Below are 16,342 nucleotides of genomic sequence, written 5' to 3' on the forward strand. Positions count from 1 at the left end.
CAGCAGGTCTGCCACGTGAGTTGCCTACGAATTATGCGGATTGGCCCACAAGCAACCAATCAGAAAAATTTATTGTGACTCTAGCACAAGCAACCAACCAGAAAAATCGAAGCTCAGATGAGTGGGTGTGGCTACAGAGCTGGAGCTGACCTACCTTAGGAGTGAGTACAGACTCCAGCCAATTCATGCTTTATAATAACACATTTGCTTTTATAATCTGAGTACTTTATTTCTCTGAATAAAGGGCACCAAGTCTATGAGCACTCATTACTTACTCATTTTATTGATCAAAATATGCATTATATAAGTAAATATGGAAAATATGGCATGCTGATAAGCTGTATATTCATTTTCCTTATGCTGTTTTTTCAAAGTGGAAAGTTGAGGTAGAGTGTAGCTTATGAATTGAGAAACTGGGTGCTAAAACGTGCTATTTAAACGTGCTTAGCATTCTCATTGTATGTCCGTCACACCTGGAGTTGTGTACTAAACTTTATAAACGTCAAGTTTTACGAATGCTGTGAATTATGAACGCTGGAACAAAACACAATATGTCTTATCTCAATCGAAACTTTCCTGCCTGACAAGCCAATCTGGGGAGGATCAAATGACATTCACAGGAATTTGGATTAGATGTTTGTGGTAACCATAAATTCATGTGCTAGGCAGAAAACAGTCTGTTGACACATGTTACACAGTGAGTGTTGTACTTCTGTTCTTTCCAAATGCAACCCAAACCCTCTTGAATAATAATGAATTATGTCATGGAGCATCCAGGTGGTGCTCTTAATTAAGAAAATGCTTCTTAAATATTTTCGGAACAAAGTGTTACATTTAGTGCTGGCAGGCTTCCTCGGGTTTTCCTCCTGCACATGACTGTGTAAATATTATCCCAGTCCTGGAAACGAGCAGCTGCAGGCTGAGCAGCTTGTTCCACGAGATTTTCCCTAATCTGCCCTCTGTTGCTAGGGGAAGTGACGGCTGCAGCGAGTGACAGCTTGACAGTGGAAGAAGAAAACAAGCAGAGGAGTGAAGCTGCGAGCGAACGGGGGGAACTTATCCGAGAAATCCGTCTCCATCCTGACGTTTGGGGCAATAATGAACCCCAAAACAGGGAGAGCATAAACTAGGCGTTTCACACTATCGAGGGATAGCGGTATCATAGACCTCCGGTGCTCAGAAAGATATAAAAGGGATGGTGACATTTGGATTGTTAACGAAGCAAGTAGGATTCTGAGGGATAGGGGGAGTGTGAATGAAGGGGGTCGTAAACCTGTTAAACAAGCTGGAATGTTTACTGAGGTAACGATTTAGCATTTAGGGGAAGCAACATTAGTTACTGAGGTCCGGACGAAGCCACAGAGAAGCGATAATTAGCGGCGACATGGAGCTGAGAGTGGGGAACCGATACAGACTGGGCAGGAAGATCGGGAGCGGATCCTTCGGGGACATCTATCTAGGTGAGTGGCATTCGTGGTCTCACACTGGCTCCTACGTCCTTTCACCGTTGTTCCGTCGGTCCCCATTATTGGTGAACTTTTCCGATATTTCATTAGCCTGAATATCAGTTTGTGCTAACCTCAGTGTACGACATTAAGCTAGCAGTTACTTTCCTCACTCCATCCTGCTAAGTACTGCAAAGTGAGCTAACATCCAGAGATCAGGGGAACTACAACAGGCACTGCGATGTCGAAAGGTCAGCTTGTTTAACTGACAGTATTTGACTTAAAACCGGTGAAAATATGAAGCTACTGCTGACCTGGGTTTGTCGTTGCTAACATCTCAAATGAAGGCGACTATAAAGTAACATTGCTGTTTCATTAATCTGTAAAGTGATGATATTCTTTCATTTAGACAGTCACTTCTACGCTAGGCGCTCAGCTATTTTAATCCAATCTGTTACTTACTGACACAAAAATTCCGCTACTTAATGGCTCTTATTTGCTAACAGCTTTTAGTTCAGTTTGGGGTTATGTTAGAAATGTGATATCTACCAATATATGCAGTAAAGATGCTAGTTGTGTACTTTTGTATGTGTGTTTGTGTGAATTGCTACTCCAGCATTTCAGTTTCTGATACCCTGCTTTATTATACAATGTTGACAAGTTGTTAAAGCTGGTGGCCAGAACAGGAACATGCACTCAGCCAGCTCCCATGTTCCCTTTGAATAGTGGACACACCAACAAGGGCTGGAAAAGAGACAGAGAGACGGTAAAAAAACAACTCCATTTTTTTTAACAGTCCACCTCACTGCTGTGTGCGATGTGCCAGCCAGTAGGCACTGCCATTGTGGCCAGGTGTTTTGGTTATTTTGTTGGCCTCTTTTGCATTTATTATAGTGCACAGTGGAGAGAGAGACAGGAAATGTGAGGGAAAGACATGCAGCAAATGGCCATGGGTTGAACTAAAGCCAAGGGCCGCTGCTTCGTGGACTCTAGTTCCTGGTTATGGGTCGCCCGCTCAACCTGTTGAGCTACAGGGGTTCCCAGACATCTGTTTCTGATGGAGGACAGGGTGAGACTGATGGCTGTGGTAGTAAGTCAGGGTGCTATAGTTTGTGATGACTTTCCAGCTCAACGGTTGCGTTTACTCGACCCTAGGCTGGGCTAAGGTTGTTACTTATTCTCTGTGTGTGATTATAATCTAACCGACCACTTTACCAACAATGCATTAAAAACTGTATATGAACAAGAGTTACTGAGAGACTGAGGTTGGGCCTAACACGCCAACAAAAAGAATCCACTGAGATTTCCAAATAATAAACTTAACTTTTTATTAAAGAAAGAAGATAGTCAACTCTTGATAACGTGCACAAAATTGTAATCAAAGCGATCGAAGAAAAATAGCGGTCAACAAACATACAGAGACCCAGCTCAACCCATCTCAAACAACGGAAAAAATCAATACAGATGAATATATTCTCTTGATTATCCATGCTCATATGCATGTGACCCACTATCCCTCTATTCAACATGATAACAAAATAATATCATAATCAAACAAACACAAACAACAATTAATATGCCCCTTAACAATATAATAAAACAATAATTCATTTATGGCTCTTACAAAAAACATTCCTACAGCAGTGATCGACCAACCTGAGGATGTCTATTATGTAACAAATGATTTAACTGCAGGTTCTAAACTGTGATTGTGGGTGTGACAGCTCACTTGTATGAGGTGATGGATAGTCCACAGTGTGGCCTGCTCTTAGATCCTGACTGATTTTGTGAAACTGCGTACCCAAGTGACAAAGAAAGCTGTTTTGTGATTTTGGCAGCCAAACTATCTCTTTTGCCCTCTGTGAAATGTGGACAAAACCTTCTCTAAATCACCTCACACTACTCCATGTGCAGAGCTTGTGCTTGCCGATCTGTTAAGACGACGTTAAGAAGATGGCATTACCCATTACAGCTCACCTTCACATCCCATTTCAGTTTTCCAAGGCCTTCTGCTTAAATCAGTCATGACATGGAGGAAGAGTGGCCAAGCGAGGCCCAAGTTAACAAGAAAAATATGAATCCTAACAATAGTTTTGACACTGAAGAGTCCACTGACACCATGTTTTATGGTGCCACAGGAGACAGAGAAGTGCAAGAGAGATGACTAATTGAGAGTTCTGCAAACATTGTAAAAGACTTACAGTGCACAGTTTGGTTTGTTGTTGAGCTGAATCTTTAACTATTCTGTAGACATTGCCCTGCCCTACACCAACAGCAGAAGCTGGTGCTGATGGTAAAACTGAAGCAACTGTGGTAGCCATCAGTCTCACACATTCCTGGCTTAGACATCCCATCTTGATCTGTATTGCATCTCCAGGAACATCATCCTGTCCAAAGTGACTGCTGCAGGAAGTCACATAGCCACACTTTTTATAGTAGACAGGACAGTAAGGGCTCTTCGCCTTCACTAAACTGGCCCAGCCACAAAAGCAGCTCTGATGTTGGGAAACATGTTCACTTTTTGTCTCAACAGGCTAAAGTTTTTGCAACCTGCACAAGTACAGAAGTTCACCATGCTAAAAAATTCTGAAATTTCAGACAACTGTCAAAAACGAACACCTTTCTCAATCCCAACTGTTCTGACTCACCAGCTGTTGCACAGTGCACCGAGACAGGAATGACTTACGTGACGCTGTGCTGTGAATTTTTCAGCATTTTCATCGTGTTCAAATCTCGTACCGAAGTCACAGAACAGATACACAGTAAGGTGGATGAAAGCTTTAGCAGCTTGGAACTTGTCTCGTGTTGTCATCGTAGGGTCTGTCTTCGCGTGCAAAAACAGTATTGCTGGGATCAGGCAATGGAATGTTATCGAATGTAGCACATGAAAAAAAGCATTGTTAAGTTTATTGAGGCTGTTTCAGAAATGTGTTGGTATGACTTTATGATTATCTTGGAGATTGTAGTTTGTTACTCTCCCTGTTTTGCTGACCAACCACATGCTCCTTTCCAACCTTTGCATTCTCTATGAACACCTTTTGTAATGATTCTTTTCAAGCAGCAAGCAAAAGTTTGCTTCCAATTGTTTTTTGATTTCCATCTAGGCAGGGATGGGCAGAGACTCCTATAATCATAATGTCCTATCGCTTTCCTTTTTTTATATATTTTTTGCAAAAGAAAAAATTGGGATTTGGTCCAGCAGCAGGCAGAAACTTGTTGTTATTAATGTTTTTATTATTATTAATATTTACACAATTGAACCTATCTATGTACTTTAATGCCATTAGATTGTTAGAGGTTCTTTTTCATAACTGCCACTGATACACAGGGACACTGATCCTGTAAAGTCACCGTGTGTATTCTACTTGTCTGTTCTAGGCACTGATATTTCAGTGGGTGAGGAGGTTGCAATTAAGTTGGAATGTGTCAAGACCAAACACCCCCAACTCCACATTGAGAGCAAGATCTACAAGATGATGCAAGGAGGAGGTGATGTATTGACTAGCCCGCTGGAGTCCTGATCTCTGAACTTCTGTTCTCATTTCCCCTCCCTCTCTTCATGTTCACTCTAAATGTGTGTACTCATTTTTCATGCAAAGCCATTTATTTTTCCAACTGTATTTGTTTTTTTCTTGATTACCTTCTGTATTTCACCCACCACTGTTTTACTCCTCCATGTGAATGTGATGAATACACTTCGGCAGCTAGGGATCCGCATTAGTCACCAAAACAAAGGGAGATAAACTGACTGTGATTCCACACTGGTGTGTTAAGAAATATGGGAATTAAGTGGTTGTAAAGGGTAAATAGTTTGTGAATCAAACACTGACACTTAAAACACTTTACCAAGGACTCCACCCCACCCCACATGTGTGCGCTTGTACATATTAGGTGAAATGTAGGAAATTTAATCCTTTTTCTGTGTAATTCCTCAATGCAAGGCAAGCCAAATTAACTGTTTTTTTTCATGTAAATAGTTATGATGTGGAATATGTGGGAAGAGTGGTTTGGTGATTAGTACTGTTGTAATACAGCACCGTTTATTTCCACCCTGAATAGAAGACACAGAACAGAATACAAGCAAGTTTTAGGGGATACAGGGGTGAAACACGTCAACAGGAAGTGTTGCGTTGTCTTCAGTTCGGTAATTATATCGCATTTCTTTTCCTATTGTTGCAGTGGGCATCCCAACAATAAAGTGGTGTGGAGCAGAAGGTGACTACAATGTGATGGTGATGGAGCTGCTGGGGCCCAGCCTGGAGGATCTCTTCAACTTTTGCTCCCGGAAATTCAGCCTCAAGACAGTCCTGCTGCTTGCTGATCAGATGGTGCCTGCCCAGTAAACACGCACACATACATATATACTGACCAGTGTCCAATTCAGAGCAGCTGAAAATGAGAGCAGAGAGGCCGCCATTGTTTACATATGCATAGGTTTATGTGTCCCTGTGCCATGTCACATATTAATAGATAATTCTGTTGTTCAGTTGCGCCAATACTACAAAGAAAATTTTTAAAATCTTGTATCCAGACTACTATGTATGAGTCAGAGGAGATCGATAGCATTTAAAGTATTGAGATTTTCCCACAGAAAGTGATTCCTGAAATAGTAGCAGCCATTTGAGAGACAACTGGGGGAAGAAAAAAATCCAAATTCATTTTTATAGAATGTGTGGAAAATTATTAGGAACATTAACATAATGTTCATCAACTCTAACCACTAAATCCATTAATCTGCCCTTGTTGTCCTCAAAACGTGACTTGACCGTGATGTAGAGAATGAGCTGTTAGAAAGAGGGAAGCATGTTGCTGTTGTGCTAGAGCGTGGCTAATGCGCACATATTTATATGGCTTAGTAGTGTCATTTGTCTTACATTTTGTTCTTCTCCACTACAGATCAGTCGCATCGAGTACATTCACTCGAAGAACTTCATCCACAGAGATGTAAAGCCTGATAACTTCCTGATGGGACTCGGCAAAAAAGGCAACCTGGTCTACATTATTGACTTTGGCCTGGCTAAAAAATACCGCGACGCCCGCACACATCAGCACATCCCCTATCGCGAGAACAAGAACCTGACGGGCACCGCACGCTACGCCTCGATCAACACGCATCTTGGGATTGGTAATAAAATAAGCTCAGAATTATGTACTCATGCAAAGTTTCAATTTGCAGTAAACTTGACCAGTAGATTTCTTCTGGCTGGATTTTACAAACAAATGTCAGAAGATGGTAGAACATCATGTTGGAGATGTTAATGATAAATTTGGACTTTCTCTATTTGGTTGTGTTTTTTGTGTTTGTATTTTATTTACATTTATGCTAATTCAAGCATCAACACCAACACTGTCCTGATGAGCAGTTCTGGTAGCAACATCGCAATCAAAACTTTACAAGTCTAGTCTCAATGGACGCTGACCAAGAAGGACTCGACTTCTCAAAGACAGACACATGAAAGCTCACCTGGACAATGAAGAATGCTTTTGGTCATTAGTTCTATGGTCAGATGAGACAAATTGGAGTTTATTGGACACAATAGGGTTTCATTTGGTAACAGAGAAGAGACGCTTTCCACCCCGAGAACATCTTCCTCACGTTCAGTCATGGCAGTGAAAATGTAATTCTTTGAGGGTGTATTGCAGCCAGTGGGCTACATAAAAATACTACAGGAGAACATCAGGCAGTCTGCAGAAAAAGTTAAGAAAGATCAGCCAAAATTAAAAGAATTGTTGTGGTGGAAAGTAAAAGCTTCACTGAGAACATGGACATTTGGTTCAAATTAATCATCTCCAAGAGGGTGTCATACTTTCTTTGTCATTTCCAGCCAGAAGAACCTGGTAGTCAAATAGAACTTCACTATAAATCTGAATGTGGCATAGACATGAATATTTTTGGATTTAACTATTTACTGCATTTTTAGACATTGAATTTAAGTGCGGTGGTATCCCTGTTTCTTCCTCTTTTTGATGTTTGTCTTGTTTTCTTCTCTACAGAGCAGTCAAGGCGTGACGACCTGGAGTCCTTGGGCTACGTTCTCATGTATTTTAATCTGGGTTCGCTCCCTTGGCAAGGCCTGAAGGCTGCTACCAAGAGGCAGAAGTATGAGCGAATCAGCGAGAAGAAAATGTCTACTCCCATTGAGGTGCTTTGCAAGGGATACCCCTGTGAGTCAACATTTTGATAAGGCTTTTTTCTTTTTCAATTATTTTAAAGTGAATTTGTAATTCCAGAATAACCCATATAAAGCTGAGCAATGCATTCTCTCTTCGTTACAGCTGAGTTTGCCACCTACCTGAACTTTTGTCGCTCCCTGCGCTTTGACGACAAGCCAGATTACTCGTACCTGAGGCAGCTCTTCAGGAACTTGTTCCACAGACAGGGCTTCTCTTACGACTATGTATTTGACTGGAACATGCTCAAGTTTGTGAGTATTTGTCATAATCTCTGAACTGTATGGGGTAGAAGCATTGGCTGTAATATTCACTTAAAATGTTGGAAGCAGTTTGTACACATGGACATTGATTCATGGGAACTAATTGGTGTCAGCACTTTGATATGTCAGTTCAGATTACAAAGAGGCCACACTGATGTTTTTGGAATGAAATGATGTTTCTGCATTCGATCATTTTCACATTGTATTTTTGTCTTTTTCATTGACCTTGGTGTTTTTCTTTGTACTGATGGAAAAGCCTTTTAACCCTCTAACTCCAAGTAATTTCAGGGTATTTCTGGTCTTCTTCCTTCCACACCATATTTTATTGATTATCAAATTAACAAAAACAAAGCCATACAAGGCATTGTTAACCATTCTTCCTCATTGTTACCGTGTTGGGTGGTCCACCATCTTAAATTTTCACAACTATTTTAGGAAAAACCATCAGTGTTTCCTCTAGGATTTTTTTTTCAGTAGCAGCGGCAGGCTTTTCCAGGAGCCGTGGCTGCAGAAACAAATGACACTGGACTGCAGGTTTTACTTGTACAACCTGTTTATTGAATGGCCGTTGAAAATAGCGTTTTACAGGCTGAATGTAAAAATAAAAAATATTTGAATAAGCTCATCTGACAATACAGTCAACAGTTACATCATGGTGTGTAAATATTAGCTTAATGCTATCAATTAGCTTACTCACGTTAACGACACTGAGTTGGCACCGGGCTCAATTAACTGAAGTTACCGATATGTTACATAATGTTAGCTAGCCATCAGTATTTTACGAATGTCTATTTAACTTGTAAAATCTACTATGAGTTATCTTAAGCTAATAACTTTTCTCCGGTAAGTCCCTGCGCTATTTTCCAAGACGACACTCCTCTTACTATCTGACTTGTTGCCTGGGTGCTTGATGTGACGTCACTTTAGAGGCCACGCTCTGACGAGTACTTAACGTCGTATTAACCCGACGTATCAAAGGGCAGATACTGAGCAGGATAGTTATCTGTAGTTTACCTTTGTACTCACGGTAACCCGACACAGTGCAAGACTCTGCTGTGAAGGTGTGTTTTAATTGTTGCAAATACTCCACCACCACGTAGAGTGGTGGTGGAGTATTTGCAACAATTAAAAAAAATAAAAATAAAATCTAAGGAGCGGTGGCCTACCGCTCCTAAATGAATGTTTTGCTGATCGTTCTTGTGATAACTGTTTGTTGTTGTGATACCCAGGGAGCCAACCGTGCAGCAGAAGAAGCAGAGAGAGAGCGGCGAGATCGAGAGGACAGGTTGAGGCATGGCAGGAACCCAGGTACCAGAGGAATACCTGCCGCATCAGGACGACCACGAGGAACCCAGGATGGAGCGCCGCCGACTCCGCTAACTCCCACCTCACACACAGGTCAGTTCACTCCAGCCACAACCTACTGATTGTTATTGAAGAAGTCATAATGTAGATGTTTTAATGAAATTTGCCTGCTTTTTTTTGTCAGAAAACACAACAAATTGTTTTATGTCTGTGATATCCAGCAAACACATCCCCTCGGCAAGTGTCTGGTATGGAGCGTGAACGAAAGGTCAGCATGCGACTCCATCGCGGTGCTCCTGTCAACGTGTCGTCATCAGATCTAACAGGGCGGCAGGACACTTCCCGCATGTCAACCTCACAGGTAAAAGACACCAAACTAGTGTGAGCACAGAGAAGAAACTCTCGACTTACTACGTGTAATTTAACCTCAAACCAGGCCAGGCTTAAAGTAAAGGCCTCATATGTCAGGAGGAGGAAGCTGCTTTTGCTTTAAAGTAGCCAGTATCACGGGGAGTTGCATTGTAATGTTTGCCAAAATACATGGAATTCTGTATCTTGCTAATGAATAGGGATTGTTCAACAGTTATCGGATTAATGTCTAATAATCTCAAGGAGTTTTTGTCTATATAATGTACTGATGTGTAGCGCTTTGTGCAGGACCAAGATCCAGAGCAGCACAACAGTCTTTATACTTATATTCAGTTTACAGCAGAGACAAAATCATTTCAATCTCAAATGATTCCTAATTGTTTAACCTCTCAAAAACTGCGGTGTTTCTAGATTGAAAAATAGAGTGTGTCCTCTTATGATCAACCAAAAAGACAGACTATTATACAGACCCAAAGTAGAAACCTGGTGCAACAAAAGTGAATGTGCCTTTGATCACTGACACAAGTTACAAAGCATGAGATCACCGAGAAAAAAGTGAGCATGGCTGTGATTTCTTAGCCTAACTACATGAACATGGTTCTAAAATGAGCTGTGAACACCAGAACTTGTTCGGTTTTGATACCGTGGGCTGTATCTATCCGCGTCATGACTGCCATGGAAAATCTTTTTTTTTTTTAATTCAGCATTTATTTAGGCAGGTTAGTCCTATTGAGATCAAATATCTCCTTTACAAAGGAGACCTGGCCGAGAGGACAGCAACATAGTTACATTAAAAACAGTAAACAACTGGTAAAATTAACAACATTAAACTTGCTCACACATAACACTTGCACACAGACAAGTTAAGCTGTAATGATTTTACCAGAACTTTAAACTCATTTAGTGTAACAAGGGCTTGAAGTTGAAGTTTAGATTGTATTTTATTCCAAGCATCAGGTGCAGAAAACTGAAATGCTTTCTGGCCCAGTTCAGATCATACTTTGGGGACGGCAAATTGCAGAGTATCCATAGACTGGAGATTGTGACTTCCATGTTTCCACGTTAAAAGACAAGACAAATAGGAAGGAACGATACCCAGAATGGTTCTGTAAATAAGCACATACCAATGACTGAGGCGTCAGGCATTTAAAGATGTCCAGTTAACTTTAGAATAGAGCTCACAATTGCCAGAGGAACTAAAAAAAATCTAGTTTGAAAACTTCTCAAAGATGGAAAAGAACACAGCACCTTTGACGATGGACTAAAAACAGTGGAAGCACTGTTGCAGCAGTGATCAGGAGTCATAGTGCCACTAATCAGAGCTGCAGAGGCTGTCCTCCTAAAATGACGCAACAGGCAGTGCAAGTAGTGCACCGTCTACTCCTGAAAACAGCTTCAGAGTGCTTCTGTGACCGCTCAGACAGAGAGAAGGATGCTGCATAACATAAACCTCTATACCCAGCATCCAAGAAAATCAATCCTTGCTTGCTGTTTTCTATTAAACTGCAAGATGAAACTTTGCTAAAGAACATGAAAAGAAGCCTGATGGAAATTTGGAACACATCTTTTGGTCACAAGAAAACAACAACACAACACTTCCAGCAGAGAACAGCTGGGAAAAAAAATAGCATCCAGAAATTTGTGCAACACACTCAATACTCCATTCCAAGGAGAATTAAAACAAGGTGGACATGTGAAATATTACATTTTGGATCTCAGTAATAAAAGATGCACTCACCTTTGTTGCATTAAGTTCCTACTGTGGGACCTGTACTTCTAATGCGGTAAATTAAAACTGTGTCAAACTTTGAACCATTTGACATTGAAGTGATACTGTACAGGGCCGTACACTGTTCTGTTGTGTATCATATACGTACAGCACCCCAGCCTCAGGTTTCCTCAGTGAAGAGAAGTGAAGCGCTGCTCTTCAGCCAATTTTCTCCAGATGTGTGGTTGGTGTAGGATGTGGGTTCTGACATATTGGGCCTTCTCTCTCCCTTCCCCCAACCTCAGAATAGCATTCCCTACGAGCATCACGCCAAGTAGACGCTCGCCACGTCCTTGTGTGACGGCGGCAACACTGGGTGAGTCCTGTATGTAAAGCACCAGGGATGCATGAGTCCAAACTCCAGTTCTGCACTGGGCTGCCTCGTGTTTAGTCCTAGCTTCAGCATGTTTCACTTCCAGCCTAGTGTCTGCTTTTTAGTCTGAAGTAGGTTTTCTAAATAGATACGCAAATATGATGAGCATGAGATTAGATCAGGGACATTAAGAAGCTCATGTCAATAGAAAATACATTTTATCTGGAATTAGCAAAATACACCAGATGCTCAGTCTTTCAGCAGCAGGCTAGACATCAAGTTTGTGAATAAGACTCGCCTTAAATGACAATACATTGATGTCAGATTGCATAATGCCACAACAGCTGTTACATAGTACATCTGCTGGGCTGTGGATGACATCATAGCTGCATTGTACCGTCCTACACCTCACTGATGCAGTCCCACAGTCAGGTAGTGGCTGTTTTCTGACCTGGAGGATCCAGTCCTCTGAGAACTGGAGTGGATAATGCATCGCAGTGCATTGTGGCCTGAGAATATAATTCCCTCACTGCCTAGACCGAGTTGATGTAACGGCCTTGTTATCAGCTCTGTGCCTTGCTGCTTTCCCTGTTGGTTTGATGTCTGAGGCCATATCGATCAGATATCAGGCCTATGGACATAAGCTCCAAAAGGAACCTGCCTACCTACTCCCAGCCCTCACTCCTTGCTTGGTGCAGTCTAGTATTTTTACGCTTGGGTTTTCACACTAAACACTTGCATGATATGAAGTTACTCATTTAGTCAGTATCTTTCTTGTGGCCTCCACTGAAAGCATGTCATCGGGTGTTCAGAAAAGGAAGGTTTTTGAAACATAAAAGGTTATTAAAGGTGTCAAATCAGTCTCTGATGTTCTTTTTTTTTTTTTATTCTGAGTGAATTCTGAGTTTACAGATGCTTTGTGTTTGCTGTGGCAGTAAGACTAGGTATCCCTTTCAACTCCACCTAATCTGAACTGCATGTTCTTGCATTAGCGGACAGACTAACCAACTATCCAACCAAATGTATTGCTTTTAAACTAGTTATCAATTATGATTTATGCATTTTAGCTAGGGCTGCAGCTATCAATTATTTTAGTAATGAAGTATTCTATCGACTGTTCTGACGATTAATCAAGTAATCGGATTCTGGACGAGGCATGCACCTTACAGCATCAAAAGTGGAAGTGAACACGCTGTGCAACAGAAATGACCGTCCTGGACTCATATAGTTAGTACTGTGGCATTTTACATATGTAGCATATGAATACTTACATAAAACATAGAGTGAAGGTACATGTCCACTAGATACGTTTTTCCCGCATGTAAACGTGCCGCATCTGAAGATCACACGTACGGTCACTAACAGACTGCAACATTGTCAGATGACGGCGCTCCAGCTTCAGCGGGCCACGACGTGGTCACGTGACCGAGCTTTCAGCTTGACAATCCAGCAGATACATCGGATAAACAAAGCAGCTCGGCTGCAAACCTTCTCTTTTATTTCAAAAACACTCCAGGGAAAAGTATTTCTGAAAGCATCTGAGGCGAGAAATAATCTGTGCAGTAGCTGAATCTGTCCTTGTTTTAGTTCACCGGCGGCTAGTTTAGACAACTGTTTAGAATGCGGACTGGTTGGACACTCCTGTCATAAACAAAAGAAAAGCTGCACTGGTTAAAGTAGAAGCATCCCGTCAAATTTGAGGATCCGGTTTGTATCACATGAAGTCTGGGTTCGGCCCAGGACCACGGTCCACCATTTAGTGACCTGGGTCTAGCATGTAGTTGATTAAGAGAATTTTGCCTGGAGGAATTTTAGTAATTGAATTACTCTAACTCGAGGAATCATTTCAGCCCTAGTTTTAGCACTAATTGATTGGACAGAAACCACTGAAGACAGCCTGTCACCACAATATTTTGTGAAAGTCAGGAATTAGTGCCTCAAAGATGTGTATAATCCATCCCAATTCTACTGCCAGTTCCTTTTAGCACACACTTTGAATTGAGCTTAGAGGTGAACTGTTTACAAAAGTCAGTCCTCAAAAATACAGGCCATAAATTTACCAAATAAAATAACACATTTGTCAAAAAAATTGCACCCTGAAAACCATCCCCAGTGAATAGTGTAGTAGTTGTTGTTTAAAGTGATAACTTGTGTCCCGTTGTGTCTTCATAAAGATCTGAAACAATCCTAGCTGTGAAACTTGAGGTAAATGTGGCAGAATGTAGGACTTAGACTGTGTTTGTTGTAACAGGTTCAGTTTATGGTCACTGTGATGTGAGAGGGATAAAAACTAACAGGTGTTTCAACCGAAGTTAAGAATGTATTTTGTGCTTAATGACGAATGTGGATTTTTACTTTTTGTCACTTACAGTGTGTGGGTCTACAAACGGATCTCCTTATAGACAGTAATGAAAGGAGGAACAAAAACAGTTACTTTTTCAGCATAATTGTGGTCTGTCTGTTTTGAATTAGACGAACAAAAGCTATTTTTCCCTCACAGCCCTGTTCTAAATGTGTACAGACTAGTGTATTTAAATTTGGTTGTAAATGGAGTTGGCCATTCTAGAAATCTGAATTAACGTGTTCGTGGTTGACTCCATAAACTGTCTTCTAGGAGCAATTTGTGGCGTATATGTGCACGAGCGGTTAACCATCACTGGCTTTTAACTAACTCACATTTAACCTGCAGCAGCTACACCATTACTGAATACTTCATCCTTGAGTTAGTTTGACAGTTTCATACATTTTGATGCATTTGTGGCCTGATGCTGTAATCCTTTTAAAGCTTTGGTTTGTTCATCACTGTGATATTACAGCATGTTTTCTATAAAATTGTATGAATTGATGCTGCAGCTATGCCATTGTTTGAATATTGGGGTATTTGTGATTGACACCAGTCAGCTATCTGTTTTTACAACCATGCAGCTGGTTCCTCTCTTTAGACATTATGCAGGTTTTTTTGAACATGTAGCTCATGGGGTTAACATATGTTTGAGGTGAGTTTGTGGTTGGAAAAACGCCAGACTGCACGTAAATTACAGGACTATACATTTATATCCAGAAGCCGTGGCATTACAGAAAAGTACGCATGGAAGGCTTAGTATCTCCTGTGATGTGGAACAGATGTCGAGCTGCATTTTTAACCCTTCTGTTTCCTTTTCTGTGTTTCCTATAGATGGTGTCTGGCGTGCCACATGCTGGTCTCCATCTACTAGCTCCTCGATGAGCTGCCACAGTGCAACCTGGCAGATCAAGCCCTGTTAACTCAAAAGCAATCTGACACAATAATACTACCACAACCATGACTTTGTATGACTTCAGCCACAGCTGCACAGCTCTCAGTACCATTGTTTTCACATTTCCGTGTATCGGTCTGACTTCCCAAGACATTAATGAGTGTTGGACTTCAGGACTGTTCTCTATTCACTTTTCAGGAGATATTTGAATAACCCCCTCCCAAACAACCACCCACCCACCCCCTTCCCCATCAACAGATTCAGAATGGGCAATCCAGGGCCAACATGGCAACCCGGCAGTCTCTTCTGGGACACTGACTGGCTGATGATCTTTAAGTTAACACTACTGGCTCCTACTGGCTTCACACCTGCTCAGCACAGCAGCTTTTCTCTCCTTTTTCCAGCAAGGAGCGTCGAGCTAAACCAGCAGCTTTTAATTTTAGCTATACGTACGGGCAGATTTGGGATGCGTTGCTATTTTTGGTATTTGCAGTTTTCATTCCTTCTCCTCATCAGTCGGTTTTGCTGTTTTTAATGATCATCACCACACACTTGATTCACTCGATGGCCATTTGTGTTAAACAAAAAGAAGCGACTTCTTTGCATGCGTTAGAGGCGAGCTTTCAGAAGCAGTCGTGAATGCTCGAGCGCTAGTCGAACTCGTGAACGTACCAAAAATACGCTTTGGTTGTGCAGGAGGTTGTGTATTCACCCACTGAGCCCCGTTTGCTTTCCAGTGTTCTGTACAAAAGCAAGTGCACTATGTTGGGGGTAAGGGCATCGTCTGACTCATTTTACCAAATGCTCGTTCACTGTGTACAGATCAACATTTTTGCTTTCTTATTTGTATTATTTTGAAGCTGTGAAACACTTGTAATATTGATATGAAAATGTTTCCTGTTGTTTTATTTTCACTGACCTTTAGGAATGGGTCTGACCATGACTTGTAAGCTTTGTGCAGAAGCCAAGCTGCTGCAAGTTTGGCCTAAGTGTAATAGTCTGCCATCAGTCTGCCCCTTAAGAGCCATGGAGTTAAGATTCTGTATGACATGCTTTCTCAGAGAGTCTTCTTCAACGTATATTGAAGTGAGAGTGGAGAAGGAAGCTGACCATCATCCTTTTACGGGCTTTTCCAGCAGTGGTGTGTTGGGATTTTTATAATTAGCTCATCTGACACTTGGCTATAATGAATAACTGCTATGTCTGTCAGAATGAAATGGCCTGTCGCGGTTCATTCTTACTGCTGTTGAATCTTTCTAGTTTGAGTTTGGACCCTTAACCTTCTCTGTTCTGCTGCTCTGTACTTTAATTGAATTATGGAAGCAATCAGATCAGCCAGATTTACTTTCTCACATTTATGTTTGCCACTGTATTTGTGTACTTTAACTGTAAATAAACGAGTCACTTGTACCTTTTTTTAAATCATGATTTTATCGTACTTGTAAATGAAAGATTCTGGGGGGTCGTTGGAG

At 41.3% G+C, this 16,342-nt stretch overlaps 1 protein-coding gene across 3 annotated transcripts; it reads left to right on the top strand.

The window, feature by feature from the left end:
* The first annotated feature begins 986 nt into the window (after positions 1-986).
* On the top strand, positions 987-16,280 carry csnk1db (casein kinase 1, delta b). 3 transcript variants are annotated; one of them, XM_051939201.1, is made up of 10 exons: positions 987-1,460; positions 4,824-4,934; positions 5,625-5,773; positions 6,342-6,570; positions 7,440-7,610; positions 7,722-7,870; positions 9,109-9,277; positions 9,406-9,545; positions 11,572-11,637; positions 14,810-16,280. In XM_051939201.1, the coding sequence occupies exons 1-9, from the start codon at positions 1,385-1,387 to the stop codon at positions 11,620-11,622; spliced, it is 1,245 nt and encodes a 414-aa protein (XP_051795161.1). In that variant the 5' UTR covers positions 987-1,384; the 3' UTR covers positions 11,623-11,637; positions 14,810-16,280. The 3 variants fall into 3 exon arrangements, with proteins under 3 accessions (XP_051795161.1, XP_022046526.1, XP_022046525.1); XM_022190834.2 differs by having other exon boundaries at positions 988-1,460; positions 11,567-11,637; XM_022190833.2 differs by lacking the exon at positions 11,572-11,637 and having other exon boundaries at positions 988-1,460.
* The last annotated feature ends 62 nt before the right edge of the window (positions 16,281-16,342 follow it).

This window comes from Acanthochromis polyacanthus, chromosome 19 (assembly GCF_021347895.1).
Source record: "Acanthochromis polyacanthus isolate Apoly-LR-REF ecotype Palm Island chromosome 19, KAUST_Apoly_ChrSc, whole genome shotgun sequence".
NCBI lineage: Eukaryota > Metazoa > Chordata > Actinopteri > Pomacentridae > Acanthochromis > Acanthochromis polyacanthus.